The following is a 24,422-nucleotide window of genomic DNA, read 5'->3' on the forward strand; positions in this document are numbered from 1 at the left end:
GATCTACCGCACCATGGTTTCTTTCATTCCCATATTGATATTGATCTATTCATCTCACTTTATATGGGAGTTAACCTGTTGCGAATAGCCTGATACCGACATTGAAAATTTTCATACCTTTTCCTTCTTCCTCCACTGGCAAAATCAATAGCAAAATTGCGCTCCTTCCAAGTATATTTAACCAGGGTGAGGCTTCGGATCGCTCCCTAAAATGTGGGATCTGGATTTGAATTGGGTTAAGAAATATTACTAATCGAAACCTGGTAGAGGCAATCAGTATCAGCCAGGTACACAGTTGAAGTGAGACAGAATGAGAGTGCACTATATTCATGCTTAGTTACTGACCAGGTGTATATAGCTTGAAAAATCCACAAGAATAAAGCTCGTCTGGCAAAGACAGCTCCATTTCATCCATAGGTCTTGCAACAACCGCTAATATCAAAATCCTAACCTCTTCCTTACATCCAACTGGATCCATCTCCAAGTCCTTTTTCAATGATAAGTCTATAGATTTGAAATAGCATTACACAATCCTAAGAAAGATCAAGGTTGTTATACTTGCATGCACCCATGCACTTCTGACTTTTGAAGACCAACAAAGAGCATATAGTCAACTACCAGCACAGCTCAGTGATAAATAATTTTTGAATGAATATTTACAACTTTGAAAGAATAACAATGGGAATCTAACTAACTATGCCACTCAATCAAATATCTACAATTCACTCGAAACAAGAACTCATATCTACAAGGACTGTCACTATAGTAAAGGCCTCTGTACACTACCTACAATCTTGTTGCAATGGAACGAATCTGATAGTTCCACTAACTGTACACCTTGAAGCAATCGTTCCAGTACCTGTACAACTTTTGTTGGAGTCAGTATCCCACCAAGTTTGATTCACACAATGGGTATCTTCTTATCGTAACTGTACATCTTGAACCAATCATTCACCGTTGCTTGATCCCATATACCAGCAAGTTCAACTTGCAAGATACCACATACCAGCAAGTTCAACTCGCAAGATGGATCGGTCTTAGTACAGAGATAGACAGGTCATTACTGATCCCACTATACCCCAGGGGAGCAGTAGCTCAAAAGTTTAGTCACCATTAAATAAACCTGCACCGAAAAACAAAGAAGAGTCTGTTAAAAATGTAGGATTCCTAGTGATGGCGATGAAAGAAATATTTTGTGACAAATTGAATGTCGAACCATCAGTTTTGTTCCCATGGCTGAGGGGGACCTAGATATTTCTCCATGGACTCTTTCTTACGCTCCAGATCAAGGCTGCAAAGCAAAATAAGTTTAGTCTCCAGAGGTTAAAGTGCTTGATAATTACTATATTATGTACTATCCAGATATATAAATCAAGAATACAAACTAACCTATTTCTGAAGCCAAGAAGAGCACAATGTACAGCACTTGCACAAGCAGAAGCTGGAGCTATAGCAGCTGCAGGGACTGCCCGAACAGCAGATGCCAGAGCTGATCCAGCACCAGCTCCACGTTGGTATTTCTTCAGGGGCATCCGAACCAAGGCAGAAGCAGATTTCCCCAAACCATCACTGAGACTTTCATATGCCTGTCAAAGCATGTTCCAATTAACGTCAAACACAGTATGAAGCTTTCCACCAAACAGAGATCATAGAGGATACGATGACAAGGGAGGCACTGAGCATTTCTTCCACGCCAATATTTGAACTTACAATGTTGTAATAAACTACTTTAATCGAAATCAAAACAAACAGTAAACAGTATAATAGTAACAAAAGGAGGAAACAAGAAGAATTATGAAGAAAACACGAAAAAAAAAAAAAAAAACGAAGTTATTGGAAGCACCAAAAAGAGGAAAGCTAACATGGTGTACTGATTACCAAATGTTGGACTATCACCTGATGAATTCCTTGTTGGGCATCTTTAGGTTGATTGGATCTAGCACTGGATTTTACTTTATGTGGTCCGGACCAAGGTACAGAAGGAGGAACGCTTGTTAGCAAACATTCAGCTTGGAGCAAAATATCATGAGCCCCAGCTGCTAAATGTACTCCAAGACCAACAGCTTCAAGAGAAATACTTCTAAGAAATGCAATTGTACCTGTAAGGAATTTTCTATATTATGAACACCAACATGCGTCATGCTACCAGTAAGCAATATACTGCTACATAGCTTAGATGAATAACATGTATCAATTTCTACTCAAAGTTATTAAGCTTTGGATAGTTCAGAACTAAGTCAATAACTATAAGACCACCTTCAGGTTAATTCCTATTGTAAATAAGTTTCTCTAGGTCCACTCTATACTGTACATCCTCTTGAGACTAGGACCGAATCCAAGTTCTCTTTAGAATTTCGACCAACACTCTTAGCATAAATTTTAAAATACTAACACCAAGAATAATACGGATGCATACACATTCACTACACAGACATTTGACTGAACTCACCTCTTTGCATTCCCTTCAGTACCCTCTTGTCCTTCCTATAGTGCTCAACTGGCAAAGAAACCAGCTTCGCTGCACCCGAACCAACAGCAACCAATGACCGAATGGTAGGAAGACCTCGCAATATTTTATGAATCTACATTTTAAAAATGCAATGGCTCATTATAAATACACTATTAATTGCAAAAGGATAGCAATCATATAGATGTACCAACAAACTAAACCTGATTTTGAGAGATGTCTTCTAACCACTCCCCTATAATTGTTTCACATACACTGCCCCAGCCATAAATGCCAACAGCATGAACATGTTTAAGTTGCAGCTCTACCCCCTGCATTTATTTGTGGAAATATGGTCAGCGAATACAGGTGTTTAAATTTAAACAATAAACACAGAATACAGGTATTAGTTATCAGGACTTAAGAACTCAGAAACATACAATTAATCAAAGCTTTTAAGAGTTTAATAGCTGCATTTTCACTTTCCTAACTGGCTCGAAAATTAATAAAGAAGTGACACCAGAAGCTTAAATCTTAACAATCCTAAGAGATTAGTTGACACCAGAAGCTGTCATGTCTTACATGGGAGGATATATGTCACAAAGAAGTGATACCAGGAGAAAACAAGAGAATGTTTATGAGATTTTCAAATGATTTTTTTATTTATTTTTTCACAGTGAACTTTAGGAGTACAGACTTGTTTTAACAAAGATTGTCATACGGTTCTGTTTCTTTACACAAAGATCGTCATTCGGTTCTGTTTCTTTACACAAAGATGTAAGAACTGTTTTCCTCATGAATAAATCAATAAAGGTAAACAGACACAAACTTTACCTTCCATGGGACAAGATTTACAAGTTCTACGTACTTCCCGCCTCTTAATGCTGCCAGATCAACACGGCTAGGACTGTAGTCCACCCTAACAAGGATAGGCCATATATCGAACTTCTGCAGAGGGAAATATGAACTTTTAAAACAGTTATACATCTATTAACACATTAAAATCCACATAGTAAGGAAACAAAGAAAAGAATATAAATAGCTCAGCAAAATAAAGAACACAATCCTAAAATGATTTGAATCAAGAACACTTATGGCTCAAATGGTTGAGTTGCAAATAGATATTTAAAGACACAAAAATAGTGTAATCCTTTTTAATGTAGTACTTGGACTTGTGGAATAACTGAATAGTGAGAAGCACAGACATTTCTTCATACTTAGTCCCACGAGTTCCATTGATTGTTCATGAATGAGCAGGATGATGTGATTATATTATATACGTCTATATACACACACATATATTTTGAGATGGCTAAAAAGAATACAAGCTTGAGGACCTCAGTAGCCTCAAAGATCTGGGCTACTAGCTTAACAATTTGTGAAAAGGATGTTAAGCTAGCGACAATATACCATCACATGCTATGGAGAACCCTTCATATTCTTAATATGACATATCATCATGTGCAAGAACATGTCAGGACTCAGGACCTCAAGTCTGAAAGTCACAATATGGGATGCAAGATAAAACTCAAGGAAATCCAGAAAGAAGCAGAAATAAAACTTTCCTGAAAGTAAGGAAGAAATGCTTCCTCTGCAATGGCATGCCCTGCAAGATTATTACTCTTTGTTGGCAACACTTTTGAACCATCTGAATCTTGATAACAACCAGAAGACTGATCAACTGAAGAGCTCTTTGCCCCAAAGAAGCCAATGAGAAAATCAAGCTGGCACTGGTGAAGATGCAGTAACATGGGAAGGAATGCGACTCGCAACCTGTGAGGGAAAAAATACAAAAAGCAACAACCACTGTTACACCACATTGTCATTCCATGAAAATTTAAAGAAATAAATAACAATAAAATGTAATATAAAATTACTGACAGGACATCAAAATTTTGAATAACAAGGCATACATAACAATTGGTCACCACTTCACAACATACATAAAATACCCCAAGTGTTAATAAGCTAATAATCTTTATAAGACCTCACAATTCTGAATAATAAGGAACCTGTTACAACCCCCCTTATTCAACAGGTAATTGTAGAACATAAAGAAAGAATACCTATACTCTTCCAGAGGTGTCAGAGGATCTGGTCTGACCGCTTCTAAGTCCAGCTTGAATCCTTTTGAAGATGATTTCCGAGGACGATCCTTTGAATGGTAATATCCTAGCAACTTCAAATCCAAAAGGAAATATAAATTCAATCTATTTGGTAAGCCCCAATCACTATAATTTTGGTGATAAAAGTATATGAAACTTACAAGTTTCCAAGGAGCATCTTTGCTCTTATCATATAGATAAAAGTCTTCAACCGAAAGAGAGAGCTTGGAGACACAGATTTCACCAACTGGGTAAACGTCATATTGAAATTCCATCCCACATAGTGAGAACTCCAGGCATACAGTAGCATCCCTTCCACTAATATCCCCCGACCGCTGCCCAGTTGCTCTAGAATCATGCCAGTCAGAGCCAGCAAACATTCTCCATCTAACATCAATGTTCTTAAGAAGTACACGTCCAATGACTTTCCCTAGATCAATGCAATTTGTACCGCCAGTAGAAGGAAGCTTGTCTTCGACAAATTGTTTCTTACTACTTCTACTCGTTTCTGGAATATGATTTTCCAAAATATTTATGGATGTGCCATACCATCCATGATTTTCTTTTGACCTATCTCCAATTCTGGTATGCTTGGACTTGGTCATAATCTCCTGAGATGATCGTCTGCCAACAGACAATTCCGAGAGAGGTCGTAGCTCAGATAAGCAATACCCTTCAATTAATTCCAAAACATTACCACCTTGTAGGAATGATGTTTGACTACTTTCTGATTCAACTGAAGGCACTGACCCATCATAAAATTGACCAGGCAAGAAAACATCAGGAGTTCCAATACGAGAGTAACAAGCCTCTCCAAGCTCCTCATCAGATGATAAACCAATTTGTGACTCAGAGGAATCGTATTGGTAGGTGTGATTGTTATCTCGAAATGCATCTTCGGATATCTCATCCATTAACCCAACAACCTTAGGCTCTCCCTCTGTAACTAGATCAGACGTGTGCAATTGAGCAGTTGGAGACTCACTATCAAATATCCTGATTTCATCGGCCAAACCTCTCAACTCTTGTTCCTGCTGAAATTTATTCCATCTCGTCTGCAAATGCGCAATTGATTCCTCCATGTCAGGAGCAAATAGCTGTTGGATTTGAGCAGCCAAGCGAATCAGACTAGACATTGTGTCATGGCATGTTTCCACAAAAATGAGAGACTTTGAACATTCTACCTCCCAGAGAAGACCATTTCTACAATTAGTTCTCAAATTTGCTTCAACGAGTGCCTCCCTTGCAACTTTAACATACCCAATCTTGTGAAGATGTTGTGCACTGTAAGCACCAACAATACCCTCAGGCTTTGACATTGCACGAAGAAGAAGCCCAAGATCTTGCACTCTAATTTTATAATTCAATTCTGTGGAACCTTCAATGGTTGAAGTTGAAAGATTCAAGGAAGATGCAGCCAAAAGACAAGAAACATATTCTTCACATGTCCCTTGGAAAGACGAATAACTGGACTCTGAGTCTTCACTCCTGACCACCGTATTCTTTTGGTAGGGTTCATAGCTTAATCCAATATCAACCAAATTAAGCACAAAAGAAGATCCACGAGGTGCTTCGTCATTTTGATTACACTTCTCCTCTGCTTGTTCAATTTCAGCAGGAATAATGAAAAACGAGCATAGTGCATCTGGCCAATCCAAGCGACCCCCAACAGCAACAATTGTGGCACATCTGACAGTTATAGATGTAGAGCCATGAAAACCTGTGGGATCCCACAAATGTACAATATCAGAACCAGCAAATCTTGATGATAATGCATTTGAACCTCCTCCATCCCCACGTTTCATTGTCGAGTTGCTACATGTGATCAGAAGAAATTCCTGATCAGGAATACTAGTGATAGAACCCCATAACTTTCCTTCACCATGTGCCAGCCAGAAAAAAGTGGCGCCTGGAATACCTCCAATACTCGAAACAGATAGCATTTCAAGCTTCTGAACTTTCAGTCTTAGACGATTCCACGACCCAGGAAGTTCACTCTGCATTGAGCCTTGGACAGTCTCCTTTACATCCAAGCTAATCAATATTTCAACAGAATCACAGTCCACAAGAACAGATGTCTGAGGCATGGAAGATTCTTCTTTATCATTGACAGAATCGAGATCCCCACTAGATATGTCATTCATCACTTGATCCAGAAGATGACACAACTCTTTATATTGGGAACTGTCTAACTTTATTGTGACAGCAGGTAGACGAACATTTAGAAAAAATGCAGAGCTCAAAATAATCTCTTGTCGTGTCTGGGAGCTTAAATCCTTAAGATCTTTCACAGTAGATACAGAAGCAAACTCATGATCTTTGCCCACAAATTTAGAAATGCTCCTTGATTCCTCCAAAGTAGCAAGGCACTTGGCTTTCTTTGCTATCCAAGGACCCGTCACATAACCCTCTTGCCAAAGCATACTAATGACAGAAAGACTGCCTTTTCTGTTGGTGACAGAGATTACTTTTTGTGCCATAAGTTTCAGCCTCTGCATCTTGCCAGATCTGATTTCTGCATCGTCTTTACTTAGAGAACTGACCAGGAAAACATCAAGATCACCAACATTCAACTGTAAAGAACGTGTGACTGTTGAAGAATACCTTTTCTCTGAAGTTGCATTCAAGGTAGGACCATGGTCTTGAATTGTGCATTTATCACAAGTCGAAGGTGAAGTAAATTCGAGAGCAATAAATTGATCCCAGGAAGAGAAGCTTCTAGTATTTTCACCAGCATTGGAACGTAAACAGATAATTACCCGTGCATTCGGGATAAATATATCACCTTGCACACTATTTGTTGAAGACAAAGTTGTAACACAACTAGAAGCTCTTCTAAGATCCCTATGAGGTGATCCACGGTTCTTATTATAAGCCTCCGAAGAAAATTCAGTCTGGCTATTCACTTCAACAGTCTTTCCAATTTCCTTCAACTGTTCTAATAGGATATTTAATAAAGAGAAGTCCACCCAGAAAACAAAGTGTGGCAGTTTCAGTGAAAATGATGTTGGCCCAGTTGAACTCCCATCAGATGAACTAGAACTCACTGTACATTGACAAGAAGTGACACCTGAAGTTCTAAGCAATGTAGTTCTGACTAAATCATCCCTATATCGAAATGGAAAACCTTCAGTAGCTAAACCATTGGATTCAGCCGAATAAGAAGATGAGGCATGCAAAGGAAGAACCCTTAGAACATCAGCTTGAAGATGTTGAATTGAAGAAGTTTGGCTTTTAACCTTGTTACTGTCTTTGTGACTTGAGTAATTGGCAACCTCAATATGGTCCATTGTTCCTTCAAACCTCATATGCCGAGATGACACCTGTTGAATAAAAGGTTTTAAGTTAGTGCAACTGGGAATGTTGAACCACTGGGAATAATAGTGTAGATTTCAAAGTCAAAAGATAAAGATGTTCCTGAACACAGTTCATACCTGCATAACAAGAAGGATATCTCGGGATTCCATAGATAGGTATAGAACATCTGAATTAGAACCTAAATTGCCCTTTGTGTCACACAAATCATTCTGATTTTCATCTTGGAAAGGAAATACAACAGAAATCCCAGCTAAAGTTGCTTTAAGATTTGTTTCAACTGGCTGCTGTTCTGTACGCAAAAATTAAAATCAGAGTTCCATAGACAAATGTCTAAAATACTGAATAATGGCACAGCCAAAAAACCTACTAACACAGAACAAACATCAGAATAAAAAACATTAAAGATCAACAAATCATGTCCATGTCTTTCTCCACCTCGTAACAGTTTTGTTTCTTTGTCAACTTATTTAAGTTAATTTCATGCTCTTCTCAGAGAGTGATGTAAATTATTAAATAATTTAAGTTTGAAATAAAATTTGTGTATGCAAAGGTACAAGCAATTCTTTTCCCAGCTGGGTGTTGCCAATATTGCCGACTTAACAACATCAGACATAAATCATGCAAATAGAAACGACATTTACAACAACTTGACACCATAAATATTCCTGAAAAGATGTTATCAAGTGACACAGAGCTTAAATTTAAGTGATATAGCAATTTATTTGAAGTCACCATGTAATCTAGATATAAATTACAATAGAGGGTAAAACTTCACTTACCAGGGGCAACATTCAAAGATCCAGAAGCAAGGCTGGATACAGCTGTGATAGCACTGACAACAGAACATGTCCAATTCCACATCCCACTACTTCCTAATGCTGACTGGGAACTTCTCATTCCATCAAAGCATTCAAAAAACTGGTCCACACTGCACAAAATTTGAATATGACTGATGAGATGATACAGGTCTGCAACAGGTGTGTGGTATGCTTATGCTACATGCATAACAATAACCATAGTAGGAAAAAAACTAAAGGCTAACAGAGAAACTAAACAACCCTAACAATAGATGCAAAAATGTACCAACAGAGCTTCCATTCTACCAAAAATGGGACAAAAACACTGACAACAGGGGGAGAAATACCAACCTTGCCCCAAAATCAAGTTCTTCTGTACCATTGCTTCTGTTTTTATTGATATAATATGGTACCCAATCTGATATAACACGTGATCCGGGTAGCAGACCCTCAGCAACTGATTCTTGAAGTGTCAAAGAAGCGGATTCGGTGGGCAAACTACCACAAACTGGCGTCACATTATCTGTTGCAGAATAAGCAGATATTGCTGAACCAAAGTGAGATGCTGTATCAAGGAAAATAGAATCAGTTGGCACATAATTGCTCTGATCCCTCTCCATACTTTTACATACTTCCCAAGCAAGTAAAAGCCATTTGATGGTGCTCGGTTGAAATCTTAATTCTACAGGTTCAATATAAGCATCTACATCCACTTTCCCTATGTCTAAAGATCCATTCTTCCAAGGAATACTTAATTTTAAGTTCCCTGAAAATCCGCCTCTTCTCCCAGTCATTATCGGAGTGGTAACACCTGGAGGACGGCCCCCTGAAATAAATTCACCAAATGTTCTCTCTGTCACAGATGGATTAAATTTTTGATTATCAACATCATCCATTTGAAGCAGTTCAAGTACTGCTCCCTGAAACTTGACAAAGGTAGTTAGTTGACTATTCCCCAGAAAGTTCACAGTTCTTGCATCAGTGTTTTGATTAGCATCTTCAGAAACACCTGTTCCGCATTCTGCTTCAGAAATGCGAAGAACCAAGGTTGAAAGAGACCCGGATGTCTTCCGGTCCTTCTCTAAACAAGGATCAAAGGCAACAATTAACTTTTTTATCCTTACGTGGAAGCTGGTAAGCAACCACTTTACCATCTTTGCAATGGTTTTAACACCTTCATGCACATCCCTGGTTGATTTCGTGGCACTGTCCATCATATCAGCATCAAACTTCCCGGTGTTACTACTATCTTGGTTCTGGTTACCACTTCCAGCTGTAGCTGGAGAATTCTTCTCCGTACAAGGAGCTAGCACGAGCTCGAGCTCATTTACTTCAACCTCACAACCGTTCCCCTTCCACGGCATCCTAACTAATAGCGAACCAATAGATCCTTCTTTTATCATCATCAATGCTGCCGCACCAATCTGGAAAAACATCCACCATAACAAAGGAACAAATACACAAAGTTATAAGCTACAATAAGTTTCTCTAAACTCCACTATAACTGAAAACAATATCGTTTGCGAGGATAAAATTCTATTAGAGAAAGTTTGGTTTCAGTTTCATCAGAAACTTGAGTATTTTTCTTTGTTCTGTTTCAATTAAAGAGCTATTATTTGGTTCCTTCTATATCCTAGGCAAGTTAATTCTACAATATCGATCACAGACTACTGTCGAAAAATTCCGATTTCTATAAACAAAGAACAACTGGAAACAATTATCCAGCTCTGCTGCATCATCATCAAAAACAAAGAAGAGGCAATTCCGAACCGAAAACAGAGAGAGAGAGAGAGAGAGAGAGAGAGAGAGAGAGCTGTGGTTACCTTCTGGTTAAGAAAATCAACATTGAGAGCGAGGTCGCTGAGCTGAATGGTGCCCTCGGCGAACTGGACGTCGAGCTGGTCGACATCGATGTCGCCGAGAATGAACTGGCCGAGCTTCTTCTTCAACACGAACTTGCAGACTCTCTTGACGGCCCACCGCGAGAACATCGCCTCCGCCGACTTCGCGATGTTCCACATGGCCGCCGCCGCCTCGGAATTCCAAATTTAGGGTTTGCGAAACGCTGCGTTTTGGCCCCAACCTCTTTCTGTGTGTGTATGGAGAATTTGGTTGTGGGGTTTTGATATGATTAGAGAAGAGAGAGAGAGAGAGAGAGAGAGAAGTTGGGTGGGAGAGAGGGAGGAATAATATGACGACGAGTCGGTCGCCGGAGAGAAGACTGTTGTTTTTGGCTTTGTTCTTCTTTTTTTTGGTGTCGTGTGTTTCTGCGTTTCCTTTTCCGCGTCGGCGTCTCCCGGGGTTTTTAATTTTTCTTGCTTTTTATATATGGCTGTCTAATTGCAAAATGTTCGATTCAATTCTGTTTGAAAAATACGACAGAACATAGAATCCTTTGCAAGTTGGTAAATATTTGGACAAAATAGAGATTTTTTCTTTAAAATTGAGGTACTTGTTGTGTCAGATGAATTTCTACTAATAAAGAACAATATGTCGTTTGAAGAATTTCGACCATTTTTTTTATCTTTTCATTTTATTATTTGAAACAATTTCTAAACTTGGTGATGATATGGTTAGAAACTTGAAGATAAATGCATGCTTCTTCTCTTCATCATCTTCTTTTTGTTGACAGTCGCCTCTTTGCTTATAGGGTTTATAGGCATGTTGATGATAAATTTTTCAGTGCTCTCGAAGGATCATCTAACGTGTTTTTTTATTCTATTTAAATTTTGACATATGAATTTTCATGATTAAAAACAATTTTAACGATTTTGTCAAATATCATTTTGGATTTTTTGTTGATTTTTTAAATCCTAACCCCTAACCTCTAAACTCTAGGTCAAACTCATTAAAAACCCAAGACGGTCGTTTCATAAAATATATAAAACTTTAGTTTATATTTTAATTGTAATAAATCCACGTGTCAAAATTTAATTAGCAAATGAGGACCACGTCAAGTTTAGTCAGTTATGAGGTTAGCTATGAGACAAAAGAAAATATGAATAAAACTGCACAACTTTTAAAGATTGTTATAACAATGAAGTCATTTGTGAGCTTCCTAAAATGAAAGCAGTAAATCTTGGTATTTTGATTTTCTTACTCACATGAACAAAACTAGAAAAGATACATTGGATAACTTGAAACAATATGTATGTGTCTTTGGCGATAATGAATTTCATAATTTTATTGTACTCATAAATTTATCACATAAATCCATATGAGGAGTTTACCTTCCTCAATAATACACATATTATGACGCCTTTTGAAAATACAAAACTAGAACAAACATGATTTCTCATGTGCAAATTCTGAAAAATGAAAAATAAAATAAGTTTAGGGCCCAACCGGGTTCGAACCGGTGACCTCTTGATCTGCAGTCAAATGCTCTACCACTGAGCTATGGACCCACTTTGATAAGTGTTTCAGTTTCAACAATAAACATGAAAAATAAACATGAAAAATAACGCTGGATATACAAAAGAGTGTAGTAATGGACCCATTTACCATCGAGGCAGAGGTCTCCCTTGTCCGCAGACAGAAGAGAATCCGAATTGAACAGCGACCAGCGGCTCATCTTCAGCTGCTGCTTCATCTTCCCATTTTCTTTTTGCGTGGAAAGGAGGACATCTATCTGGTAAGTAGATTTGGCTCTGACGCTTAGCTATACCAAGTTTTGATTTCGAGTCTCATCCAAATGCGATACAACCCCAAACCCCACTAAACCGAGGTTTAGAATTGTGCAACCCCTGAGTTTTTACATTAGTGTGTCAAAGATGCCTACTTTTTGGCCTTTGGTTGCATAGCATGTCGCTGCATTTTGAATCTTTCATTGAAACAATACACCCAGTTGACAAAAGGGGATATAATTATGGTTGTGGCATGTTTTTGATCATCAAAGAGCTATAAACTGAATAATCCAGATGATTGTTTGAGGCTGGTTGATGTTTTTGTTTTGTTTGAAAAGGTAGATACTTTCTATTGAATTTCTTACCTGCATCTGGAACATAAAATTTATGCTTCTGTAAGCTTGGGTTCTGAAATCAAGGTCTTTTGTACATTGTACACAAAGTTTAGTTGTATGAATGAGAGTAGTTAGATGAGAGACCAACATCTCTTCTGTCTAATTCAAATGAGAATTAGAGCTATCTGACTGATGTAATCGGACTGATGTCCTTCAATGCATTAGGGGTCTTTATCTTCTTTATGGTCTTTTGTGGTTGTGGATGGTCCTGTAGACTCAAATTGGAACAGTGATCGATTTCCATGTTACACTTCATTTACGTAAATCAATAGCTTTTTTCGACGAGTACGTAAATCAATAGTTCAATTTGCACCTTGTAGGGCATTTCTTATTTTTATAGAACTTGTTTACCAGAAAGAATGGTATTATAGCTCCGTTACCAAGGTGAACCTGCAAATATTTCACCTCGTGTCTATGTTTGTTGAGTTTATTGATTAAACTTAAGGTTCTGGATAGTGCATGAGATTGTAGTAATGGATCATATAGGGTTATTGGAGTTGAAACTGGACTATGAGGAGTCATGCCCCCTATAGTATTAGTCTTTAGGTATGTGAAAACATAAACAAAACTATGTGGTAAATGAAAATTGTTTGTCTGTGAATATGACTATTGAGAAAATGTCTCTGAGCAAATTTATGAAGCTAAATGAGGTGGGATGTTCAGATTGGAGTTCTTGTAGTTGTGCTATTGTCTAAACCATACTCCTTTTGCTCTCTGAAATGGTCTAATCTCCGTCCCCCCCCCCCCCCCCCCCTCCCCTTCTTTATGTGTCTTGCTTATCTTTCTGCCTGGCTACCTTGTTAAGAAGTGTTACATCTGTTTCAGGATTGGCAGGCACTTTTGTTAAATTCAGTAGTGGATTCTCGTGTTGAATGCTCAGATGGCTTGTTCGTTTAGTTTGCCATCAACTGGCCTCCAAACATTTGGATTGAATCCTCAAAGCAGAGTTTCACAAGCGAAATATGGAGTTTTTACTTTGCGATCCTCACCTGGGTCTCTTCGTGTCCGGGCAGTGCAAGAGACTGGAGGGTCCCGCAGACTAGTTGATATAATCAGAACTGTGCCAGAGCTCTCAAGTAACTACTTTCGAAGTCCATCTCGTAGGGCTCTCTTTGGGGGAATATCTTTGTTGGGTGGGTTTTATGTTGCACAAACGATATCTCTGTCATTTGGAGCTTTAGGAGTCAATGATGTTATTGCTGCAGTTGTGTGTGTTCTCCTGACAGAATATGTTACCAAATTTTATTACAGCAGACCAAAAGTAACATTTCCTATTGCTCTTCTCAACAATTTCAAAATGGGATTCACTTATGGCCTGTTCATAGATGCTTTTAAGCTTGCCAGTTAATGCCATGTAAAACTGGTCTTGACCAAGACCATTTTGGACATGTAAAGTACACCATTCTCTGTTTATGCTGATATTTAGATTAAAAAGATGCATTTTTGAATTATACAGTCTCGTCTATTTATTTATTTTGTTATTATAGGCAAGTATGCATTTCAGTTGTGTGTTGAACTCTGCTATAATACTAGAAATAAGGGAGAGAAACATGACAGAATTTCATGGCTACATCTTCATTACATTCACTGGATCTTCAGCAATTCAAGGATCCCTGTTATATAGTCCTCTTACCAATGCATTTTGCTACTTGATAACTTGAATCATTGTATTGTATAATTTGCCATGCAAGACATCCTGCAACTGAGCAATTTGCAGTTTCATTTGGTATGCTCTCTTTTTTTCTAAACAAGCTGCAGCTGGTTTGTCCTTTGTAGTCTTCTGGTCAAGTTCAATCGTGTGAGTTTGCAGAAACCTTCATGTTACTTATCTTGATATAAAAGGTGTTTCTCACGCCTTACTAGTTTGGAACAAGATTGTCTGCACTTTTGACACTTCTTTCACTACTACTACTGTCAATCCTGTGAGGCTAATACGTCGGCTGCTGACGTTTTCATAGAACATAATTGTGATTATTTGTGGAGAAAATCTTAGGTGCGACAGCCGCACCACATGTCCTGTGCGACTGGTGGGTTGCACAGCGACACGTGTGTTTTTTTTTTCTTTCTCGCAGCTCTTCTCCCTTCCTCCGGCGAAACTTTTTCACAACTCTTCTTCTTCCTTCCTTCCTTCCTCTCTCTTCTTCTTCCTCCTCTCTTCTTCTTCCTTCCTCTCTCTTGGTGGAGGCGAGCTCGACCGCGGTAGGTTGTCAGCCGTATGGTGGAGGCGGCGGTGGGAGTTCCAGGCGGTGGCTGGGCAGAGAGCCCTGCTATGCTTTGATCGGAGGGGATCGGTTTCGCCGGAGAATAGAGAGGAAGGAAGGGAGAACAGCTGCGTAAAAAAAAAAAAAAAAAAAAAACAACGTGTCGCACAGGACACGTGGTGCGGCTGTCGCACTTAAGATTTTCTCTTATTTGTGTGTACAAGTCATCTGGTTTTTAGAAAAAATAACAATAATTCAAGTTTGACACAAATATTACATAACCACATAGGAGAAACAAAGATAAGACCGCCACTTACTGTGGCAGGTCATATCCAAGTACTGTTTCCTCTTTGATGATTGCATTTAGGACTTCAGCCGTCTAAACTGACCCTAGCTCGAATGAAACCACATATAAAGATAACAATTTCATTTTGCTTTTGAGACCTGAGCTAAGAAAGATCGAGCACAGCTTTAGCTAAGAAAATTAAGATGGCAGGGGGTACGTTCAACATTGAGGGTGGGGGTAAACATTATGAAGGAAAGATCACTCTCTTTGTGATCTTCACCTGTGTAGTGGCCGCCTCCGGCGGTCTCCTCTTCGGATATGATATTGGAATCTCAGGAGGAGTGACTTCCATGGAGCCATTCTTAAGCAAGTTCTTCCCATCCGTCGAGAAGAAGATGAAGAATTCCGGTGATGGAAACATGTACTGCAAATTCGAAAGCCAGATCTTAACATTGTTCACCTCTTCCCTCTACATTGCAGCGTTGTTAGCTTCCTTCTTTGCTTCGGTTGTAACCAGGAAATATGGTCGGAAAATCTCCATGTTTCTTGCAGGCTGTGCTTTCCTTGTAGGTGCTATCTTAAATGGAGTTGCCAACAGCATTGTACTCCTAATTCTCGGTCGTTTGTCTCTTGGTGTTGGTGTTGGATTTGCTAATCAGGTACCAAATTATACATGCATCTTCTGAAATTGCAGTTCATGGTTCATGCATAATCACAAAATCGATAAAACACAACTACTTACTGCATGTAATCCATGTATAGGGCCGTTACTATTATCTATCCGGATCTTTAAAGATTCCTCTTTTATATGCATAATAATCTACATAATATTGATAATAATCTTCCGTATCACCATACTATTTTAAACTCCCTATAAATAGGCCTTCAAATTGTTCTGTTGAAATTATGGTAATAAAATCGTATAATCAATTATCAACGGAAGAATGTCATTTGTCGAAATTTGGCAGGAAATTTAAACTTTCCCTTTGTACCAAATTTGACATGCATATTGCATTTGACATAACTGAGGCAACCTTTGGATCTAAACCTTAAGCACTAGCGATAATGCTGGTGCTTAATTATGGTTAGGTTTAAGGTTTTTGAGTTTTGCCTCAAACTACACAAGCTAAACCATAAATCTATATATGCTGTAGATATTATTAGTATATCTTAAAATGATTGATATTTCTTTCGTAGTTGGATCGAGACCATGATTTCAACTTTGTAACGAGTTTCGAGATTTGTACATATTCTGTTTGTTAGTGTAGCATGAAAGAGAAGCTAAATATTCAAGTGAAAAGGCTTCTTTATTTACAACAATTTGGATTAACATTGCAGGCTGTCCCAGTTTATCTATCGGAGATGGCTCCAGCAAAGTTTAGAGGAGCACTTAACATTGGCTTCTCAATAGCTTGCACTATTGGTATCTTAGTGGCCAATCTTGTTAACTACGGCACATCAAAGATAAAGAGTGGACAAGGTTGGAGAGTTTCTCTAGCTCTTGCAGGGGTTCCAGCTTTGATGTTGATTATAGGCTCACTCTTTTTGCCCGATACTCCGAATTCCATCCTAGCAAGAGGTCACTTGAAGGAGGCCAAGAAAGTATTGCAAAAGGTTCGCGGCACTGAAAATGTCGAGGAAGAGTTCCAAGACCTTATTCAAGCAAGTGAGGCTGCAAAGAAAGTAGAGAACCCATGGACAAACATCATTCAACCGAGATATAGGCCTCAACTTGTTATTTGTTGTCTCATTCCATTATTCCAGCAGCTTACGGGAATCAATGCGATCATGTTCTATGCACCAGTTCTTTTCAAGACATTGGGTATGGGAAATGACGCTTCCCTCATCTCTGCAATCATAACTGGTTCTGTTAATGTTGTTTCTACTATCGTGTCGATTGTTACAGTCGATAGGCTTGGAAGAAGGGCATTGTTTCTTGAAGGCGGAGTGCAAATGATCGTGTGTCAAATTGCAGTAGCAATCCTGATAGGTTTAAAGTTTGGAGTGAGCGGAGTAGGATCACTTACGAAAGGCGAAGCTGATTTCCTTTTGTTTTTGGTATGTATATATGTCGCGGGCTTTGCATGGTCTTGGGGTCCGTTGGGATGGTTGGTGCCTAGTGAGATTTGTCCCTTGGAGATCCGATCAGCTGGACAAGCCATCAATGTGTCGATTAACATGTTATTCACTTTTGTCATTGGGCAAGCTTTCCTCACCATGCTTTGCTCCATGAAGTTTGGGTTGTTCTTCTTCTTTGCTGGCTTTGTTATTATCATGACCATCTTTGTTGCATTCTTCATACCTGAAACCAAGAATGTCCCAATCGAAGAGATTAACACGGTGTGGAAAGCACACTGGTTTTGGGGCAAGTACATTCCAGATGACGCTATCAATGACGGTACAGACAACAAGGGTAGAGTTGATTTATAGGAGATTTCACTGTGTTAATAATTAAGATTCATATTTTCGCAAACTCTGTATTTTGATTTTTAGCTTTTTAAGAGAGCATGTTTTGCCTTTTACCAATTTTAGCTGCTACATTACTATCAGGTGCTTTGGTTTATGGTAAGAAAAGAAATATTTAAATGGCGACGTTTAGTTCATTATCAGGAGTGCTACACATAACTAAATGATGCTTACAGAATTACAGAGCAATTGATTTGTTTCATATATAGTATGAAAAAAAATCGATGTTTGGCATCAAATGCTATTACACATGATGCAACACCTCTTCAATTTGATCGGTTGTGACTTGTGAGTAGTATGCCTGAGGTGGTGGAAAGTGGAGTATGGCGGTCACAGCCATATATTGTAAGTCCAATCCGCCAAAATCAAAATTTTGATGCTAATCTTTGAAGGGGACAATGTAGGCATATGACTTCGAACTCATGGTCAGTTTTCGTTGAGGAGCTTTGAAAATTTTCAAGAAAATTAACAAGGTTTTGACCTCCCCATATTGGTGATATTGCTAAATGATTTAATTTCAGTGTGATTTTCAAATTATTTTGCAATGATAGGTCTGCGGACCATCATATGGTTTTTACAGGGCCCTTTCATTGAGGGATTCTTATTTTTTGTCACTTTTAGGGATAGACCCAAACCATTAGATTTGTTTTTTAATGGGCTTTGATGGCTGAGATTAAAACAAAAAACTTAACACTTATGTCAAACCTACACCGTTCAAGATTATTAAAAATAAATCCCTCGTTTGGATGACTTAACGATCACCAAATTTTCTGAAAATTTGTAGAAATGATCTACTCATATAGCCCAACGAACTGAACGGTGGAGATTTGATTTTGTGATCGAAAAGTTCGTGAAATAATCTATCCCTAGAAAAAAAACAAAAAAAAGATCCCTCATTAGAAAGGCCCTGATGGTTTTTATATTCGACTATTGGCATGTCACACCCCAAATCTGATATATTTCATTTGAAGTGTGAATCACACTGTAATTGCAGTAGATAAATTACAAAAAGCAAAATGTGCCATTGAATATATATATTTTTTTTTTTTTGAAAGGGAAAAGCACCAAAACCCTATTCTCAGACATGTTAGAAATGGTACGGCCGCTCTGCTGCGTGTGCATGCTTAATCCTACTCATATTTTATCAGCATTACCTGCCCGGGCCCTGTCAACATCCCAGCTTCATCTCTGAAAGTTGTTATTCTCAAACCGGTGTTTTCTCTGTTCTTAATTATCACAAACCTGATTTGGGGGTAACTGTAAGAAACCCTAACAATAATTAGTTGAAAAGAAAAACAACAAAAACAGAAAAACAAAAGACCGACACTTTGGCAGTTCATATTCAAAAACAGTTTCCCGTTTGAGAATTATAGTTAGGACTTGTGCTGTTTAAACCGACTGTTGAACGAAACTACATGCATATACATGAACAACTTAAAAGGTAGAAGGCATCACAATTCCATCTGGGTTTTCATTTGACGTCTCTCTCGAAAGATCGAGCACAACTTTACCTAAGAAATAAAGATGGCAGAGGGTACGCTTAACATTGAGGGTGGGGGTAAAAATTATGAAGCAAGGATCACTCTCTTTGTGATCTTCGCCTGCGTAGTGGCGGCCTCTGGCGGTCTCCTCTTCGGGTATGATATCGGAATCTCAGGAGGAGTGACTTCCATGGAACCATTCTTAAGCAAGTTCTTTCCATCCGTCGAGAAGAAGATGAAGAATGCCGGTGGCGGGAACATGTATTGCAAATTCGAAAGCCAGATCCTTACATTTTTCACTTCTTCCCTCTACATTGCAGCGTTCGTAGCTTCCTTCATTGCTTCATTCGTAACCAGGAAATTTGGTCGGAAACTCTCCATGTTTTTTGCTGGCTGTGTTTTCTTTCTAGGTGCTATCTTAAACGAAGCTGCCAGCACCCTTGTAGTCCTAATCCTTGGTCGTCTGTGTCTTGGTGTTGGTGTTGGATTTGCTAATCAGGTATAATAGTATACATGCATGCATGCCTGCTGCATCTTCTGAAATTTCTTTTCAGGCTAGGGTTTTATACTTAAATCAATGTAATTAGACAATAAGCGAAATTACTTAAATTGTGATTTTGTCGCCCACAAAAGAAGTAATATATTGCGCTCTATCTATCATTATATTATGGCAGGTTGTCCCTATTTATTTAGCGGAGATGGCTCCAGCAAAGTTCAGAGGAGCACTCAACATTGGCTTCTCCATAGCTTACACCATTGGTATTCTAATGGCCAATCTTGTTAACTACGACACATCAAAGATGAAAAATGGACAAGGGTGGAGAGTTTCTCTAGCTCTTGCCGGCCTTCCGGCATTGAATATGATTATAGGCTCACTCTTTTTACCCGATAGTCCAAATTCCATCCTAGCAAGAGGTCGCCCAAATGAGGCCAAGAGAGTGTTGCGAAGAGTTCGTGGCACTGAAAATGTCGAGGAAGAGTTCCAGGACCTTATTCAAGCAAGTGAGGCTGCAAAGAAAGTGGAGCACCCATGGATAACCATCACTAAACCAAGATATAGGCCTCAACTTGTTATTTGCTGTCTCATACCATTTTTCCAGCAGCTTACTGGCATTAATGTTATCATGTTCTATGCACCAGTTCTTTTCAAGACTTTGGGTATGGGAGAAGACGCTTCTCTCATCTGCGCAATCATCACCGGTTTGGTTAATGTCATCGCTACTATCGTGTCGATTGTTACTGTTGATAGGCTTGGAAGAAGGGCATTGTTTCTTGAAGGCGGAGTGCAAATGATCGTGTGCCAAATTGGGATTGCAATTTTGGTAGGATTAAAGTTTGGAGTGAGCGGAGTAGGATCACTAACGAAAGGCGAAGCTAATATCCTTTTGTTCTTGGTATGTATATATGTCGCCGGCTTTGCATGGTCTTGGGGTCCGTTGGGATGGTTGGTGCCTAGTGAGATTTGTCCCTTAGAGATCCGATCAGCTGGACAAGCCATCAATGTATCTGTAAACATGTTCTTCACTTTTGTCATCGGGCAAGCTTTCCTCACCATGCTTTGCTCCATGAAGTTTGGAATATTCTACTTCTTTGCTGGCTTTGTTATTATCATGACCATCTTCGTCGCCTTCTTCATACCTGAAACCAAGAATGTCCCAATCGAAGAGATTAATACGGTTTGGAAAGCACACTGGTTTTGGGGCAAGTACATCCCAAATGATGCTATCATTGATGGTACACACGGCGAGGGCAAAGTTGATTTATAGGAAATTTTACTTTAATGAAACAAATAATTAAAAGAGTATTCAACAAACACTCTACCTTGACTCTTTAGTGTTTTTGTATTTTCAAGTACCATGAGTCCTTAGTTATTTTTGAAGTACCTTACTCAGTTACTCCTTAGTTATTTTGGAGAGTATGTTTAGCCTTCTGTCAATTTAATTTAGAAACTCCACCACATTTGCTATATGTTTCTTCTTTTAGTTTTCCCTCTTGTAAATATAGAAAACGGGATTCTGCTCTATTATGGTTATTATTTTCTGTTTTACCATATGGGGGGGGGGTGCTTATCGATTAAGTACATAGTAAGTGACAAACAATACAAAGTAACCCACCTATAATGAGCTTGTGGCGGATGTAATTGCTCATGAAGAACACCAAATTCTGTATGGTAGAATTTGTAGTAATAGATTTCCAAGCTCTGCTAGAGCCTTGATCTTTGATAATGTGTGAACTTGGGTTATCCGAGAGGTTTTACTTCGTAATTTTACTTTTTCTTTTATAAAAAATAGAAGAAAAGGTAAACAAGAAGACTTTTCGTATAAGAAACGCATACTTTAGGCATATTGATCCGATAAAATATCCTACTTATGAGTGTATTGTTTATTGTAACTAGACTACGAGATTAGTGTGGAAGCAAAGTGCTAGTTACACTTCTAATAAAACCTTGTTAATTATGAGTTTGAACTTCCATCATTTTCTTTTCTTCCAGTTCTATGAACTTCCATCAGTTGATAAATTTCATTGTGTCCGTACATGCACACATAGAGACGATCAGAGATTGAAAAATAATAGAAACAAAGTGAAAGGTCACCTTGGAGTTCATTAGAAAGAAACGCTTTGGTTAACAAAGATGCCAGGAGGTGGGTTTAGTATTGAGGGTGGAGGTAACAACTATGAAGGAAGAGTCACACTCTTTGTGGTATTGGCATGTATAGTGGCTACCTCAGGTGGTCTCCTCTTCGGATATGACATAGGAATCTCAGGAGGAGTGACTTCGATGGATACATTCTTGAACAAATTCTTCCCAGAAGTGATCAAGAAAATGAAGAATAACTCTCCTGATGGAAATAATATGTATTGCAAATTTGAGAGCCAAATTCTCACATTGTTCACCTCTTCCCTCTACCTTTCTGCGTTGGTGGCTTCTTTCTTCGCATCGTCAGTAACTAGACGATTTGGTCGAAAAATTTCCATGTTTGTGGCAGGGGTTGTGTTTCTTCTAGGTGCTATCCTAACTGGTGTTGCCAACAGCATTGTACTTCTAATCATTGGTCGTCTGCTACTTGGTGTTGGTGTTGGTTTTGCTAATCAGGTACATTATATATATTACATGCAGCTCTATATATATTTTTATATGAAAAAAATGAAAACGGTTTTCCTTCATGGTGCACGAAATAGAGAAACTTTTGGATAATCAGTTTCAAAGAAACAATTCATGCATGATGCATGGTGTTTCAATATCTCAAAAGAAAAAAAGGAATTATTCTTCGAAGAAAAATTTGTTATGTAGGCTATTCCAGTTTATCTGTCTGAAATGGCTCCGGCAGAAATTAGAGGAGCACTTAACATTGGCTTCTCAATGGCTATTACCATTGGAATTCTAGTGGCTAATCTAGTTAACTACTGCACTTCTAAGATCAAAGGTGGATATGGGTGGAGAGTTTCTCTGGCTCTTGCCGCTGTCCCGGCATTGATGATGACTGCAGGTGCAATATTTTTACCCGATACTCCAAATTCCATCCTAGAGAGAGGCCACCCTCAGAAAGCCAAGAAAATGTTACAAAAGCTTCGTGGCACTGATAACGTCGACGAGGAGTTTCAAGACCTTATTGAGGCAAGTGAGGCATCAAAGAGAATGGAGCATGCATGGAAGAACATCACATTTCTGAGATATAGGCCTCAACTTGTCATTTGCATTCTCATTCCATTCTTCCAACAACTTACCGGCATCAATATCTTCATGTTTTATGCACCGGTTCTTTTCAAAACTTTAGGCATGGGAGATGATGCTTCCCTCATCTCCGCAGTTATCACCGGATGTGTTAACGTCCTCGCTACATTGATCTCAGTATTGACCGTCGATAGGTTTGGAAGACGAGTGTTGTTCCTTGAAGGTGGTGTGCAAATGATAATTTGTCAGGTATACTACTAAAAATTGCTTGATGATCTAGGCAGCTTTACCATGATGTTTTCACACAGATAGTTCTTTACATTTTGTTTAACATGTATGCATTCTAGATTGGTGTTGCAGTTATAATTGGGTTGAAGTATGGTGTGAGCGGAGTAGGATCAATTTCGAAAGGAGAAGCTGATATCGTTCTCATCTTTATCTGCATATACGTCATGGGTTTCGCATGGTCTTGGGGAGCACTTGGGTGGTTAGTGCCCAGTGAGATATGTCCTCTGGAGATACGATCGGCGGGACAAGCCATCAACGTTTCCGTTAACATGTTGTTCACTTTTCTCATCGGCCAAGCTTTTCTATCCATGCTTTGCCACATGAAGTTTGGTCTCTTCATCTTCTTTGCTGCCTTTGTCACTCTTATGTCCCTTTTCATCGCATTCTTCATGCCTGAGACGAAGAATGTTCCCATTGAAGAGATTAACACAGTGTGGAAAGCACATTGGTTTTGGGGTAAGTACATCCCAGATGATGCTGTTATTAATGGTACGCACAGAAGGGCTGTAGTATGATAAGGAACTATAATGAGATACTGACTCCAATGTTGCATCATCATGTCAAGTCACGTTTTCGAACCTACTTTACTAACTGATGTGATTCTAATGTAAGGAATGGATGGGTTCTCTAGAGTTATTAGATAATTAGCTTACACAAGTGATGACATTTACTAACTTCATAATCTAATAAGGGGCAAAGTTAAATGTTACGTTACTCAACAACCACCAATTTTCCTAATAGTACTGCCATCAGATTAAAACTTGTTTTGAATTTTAGATATAGGTCGTCCTGGGTGATTAGAGATCAAGGGTTATTTTTTTCCAATAAACGTTGGTTACATTTCTTTATATTATGGGCTAATTTTTTAAAGCGTTGGTAATTTTCTCTTAAATTATTTAGGAAAAAGAAAAACGGAGCGAATTCAGTGCACCGTGGTGCACTGAACCAACCTTATGTTTTAACAGTCAAACAAAAGTGGCCAAAAAAGTCAAAGCAAACACAACAACAGTAAAAAAATCTATCTGCCTCTCTCCATCCCCTCGCCTCCAAAATCCTTTTCTCCTCCGAAAGGCTGAAACCCAGCCTCTACAACCATAAGCTACATGTCGCCGCTGTCTTCATCAAGGAGCCCAGGCCAAGGAGTTAGAGCCCAAGAAGAGATTGAAAGGCCACTGTCCCAAAATTTTCTCAATGTTCATTCTTATTTCATTTTGATTATTAAACCATTTGAAAACCAGAAATTCCATATCGATTTGCAAACCAGAAATTCTCAAGATAGGAAATGTTGAATTTATCGATTTGAATCTATTGTCTTTTTTTTTTTTTTTTNTTTTTTNTTT

At 38.7% G+C, this 24,422-nt stretch overlaps 5 protein-coding genes and 1 non-coding gene across 6 annotated transcripts; 4 read left to right on the forward strand and 2 right to left on the reverse strand.

The window, feature by feature from the left end:
* Window positions 1-330: 330 nt before the first annotated feature.
* Window positions 331-10,960, reverse strand: LOC101298502. The gene is made up of 14 exons (XM_004296025.1): window positions 10,490-10,960; window positions 9,018-10,090; window positions 8,649-8,797; window positions 7,986-8,158; window positions 4,713-7,874; window positions 4,513-4,625; window positions 3,997-4,219; window positions 3,281-3,394; window positions 2,671-2,778; window positions 2,450-2,582; window positions 1,897-2,099; window positions 1,390-1,586; window positions 1,217-1,291; window positions 331-1,123 (listed from the first exon to the last, which is right to left on the reverse strand). The coding sequence occupies exons 1-13, from the start codon at window positions 10,685-10,687 to the stop codon at window positions 1,219-1,221; spliced, it is 5,919 nt and encodes a 1,972-aa protein (XP_004296073.1). The 5' UTR covers window positions 10,688-10,960; the 3' UTR covers window positions 331-1,123; window positions 1,217-1,218.
* A 1,041-nt stretch (window positions 10,961-12,001) lies between these two features.
* On the reverse strand, window positions 12,002-12,073 carry TRNAC-GCA. Its single transcript has one exon. It is a non-coding gene; the product is annotated as a tRNA-Cys (tRNA).
* Window positions 12,074-12,174: 101 nt separating this feature from the next.
* On the forward strand, window positions 12,175-14,089 carry LOC101298586 (ycf20-like protein-like). The gene is made up of 2 exons (XM_004294771.1): window positions 12,175-12,300; window positions 13,513-14,089. Exon 2 carries the CDS (start codon window positions 13,568-13,570, stop codon window positions 14,033-14,035), a length of 468 nt encoding a protein of 155 aa, XP_004294819.1. The 5' UTR covers window positions 12,175-12,300; window positions 13,513-13,567; the 3' UTR covers window positions 14,036-14,089.
* Window positions 14,090-15,329: 1,240 nt separating this feature from the next.
* On the forward strand, window positions 15,330-17,776 carry LOC101298874 (sugar transport protein 10-like). Its single transcript, XM_004294772.1, has 2 exons — window positions 15,330-15,833; window positions 16,513-17,776. Exons 1-2 carry the CDS (start codon window positions 15,378-15,380, stop codon window positions 17,602-17,604), a joined length of 1,548 nt encoding a protein of 515 aa, XP_004294820.1. The 5' UTR covers window positions 15,330-15,377; the 3' UTR covers window positions 17,605-17,776.
* Window positions 17,777-19,164: 1,388 nt separating this feature from the next.
* LOC101298784 (sugar transport protein 10-like) lies at window positions 19,165-20,887 on the forward strand. The gene is made up of 2 exons (XM_004296026.1): window positions 19,165-19,620; window positions 19,796-20,887. Exons 1-2 carry the CDS (start codon window positions 19,165-19,167, stop codon window positions 20,885-20,887), a joined length of 1,548 nt encoding a protein of 515 aa, XP_004296074.1.
* An 866-nt stretch (window positions 20,888-21,753) lies between these two features.
* On the forward strand, window positions 21,754-23,597 carry LOC101299076 (sugar transport protein 10-like). Its single transcript, XM_004296027.1, has 3 exons — window positions 21,754-22,215; window positions 22,414-23,043; window positions 23,142-23,597. Exons 1-3 carry the CDS (start codon window positions 21,754-21,756, stop codon window positions 23,595-23,597), a joined length of 1,548 nt encoding a protein of 515 aa, XP_004296075.1.
* The last annotated feature ends 825 nt before the right edge of the window (window positions 23,598-24,422 follow it).

The sequence above is a fragment of the Fragaria vesca genome, linkage group LG3 (genome assembly GCF_000184155.1).
Source record: "Fragaria vesca subsp. vesca linkage group LG3, FraVesHawaii_1.0, whole genome shotgun sequence".
NCBI classification, from domain to species: domain Eukaryota; kingdom Viridiplantae; phylum Streptophyta; class Magnoliopsida; order Rosales; family Rosaceae; genus Fragaria; species Fragaria vesca.

Coding starts and splice junctions, on each gene's coding strand:
- LOC101298502 (XM_004296025.1), bottom strand. CDS start 10,687: ATGTGGAACATCGCGAAGTCGGCGGAGGCGATGTTCTCGCGGTGGGCC. Junction 2,779..3,280: donor TAAATCTTGTCCCATGGAAG/GTAAAGTTTGTG, acceptor AAATAAATGCAG/GGGGTAGAGCTGCAACTTAA. Junction 2,100..2,449: donor ACTGAAGGGAATGCAAAGAG/GTGAGTTCAGTC, acceptor AATTCCTTACAG/GTACAATTGCATTTCTTAGA.
- LOC101298586 (XM_004294771.1), top strand. CDS start 13,568: ATGGCTTGTTCGTTTAGTTTGCCATCAACTGGCCTCCAAACATTTGGA.
- LOC101298874 (XM_004294772.1), top strand. CDS start 15,378: ATGGCAGGGGGTACGTTCAACATTGAGGGTGGGGGTAAACATTATGAA. Junction 15,834..16,512: donor GTGTTGGATTTGCTAATCAG/GTACCAAATTAT, acceptor TTAACATTGCAG/GCTGTCCCAGTTTATCTATC.
- LOC101298784 (XM_004296026.1), top strand. CDS start 19,165: ATGGCAGAGGGTACGCTTAACATTGAGGGTGGGGGTAAAAATTATGAA. Junction 19,621..19,795: donor GTGTTGGATTTGCTAATCAG/GTATAATAGTAT, acceptor ATATTATGGCAG/GTTGTCCCTATTTATTTAGC.
- LOC101299076 (XM_004296027.1), top strand. CDS start 21,754: ATGCCAGGAGGTGGGTTTAGTATTGAGGGTGGAGGTAACAACTATGAA. Junction 22,216..22,413: donor GTGTTGGTTTTGCTAATCAG/GTACATTATATA, acceptor TTTGTTATGTAG/GCTATTCCAGTTTATCTGTC. Junction 23,044..23,141: donor TGCAAATGATAATTTGTCAG/GTATACTACTAA, acceptor TATGCATTCTAG/ATTGGTGTTGCAGTTATAAT.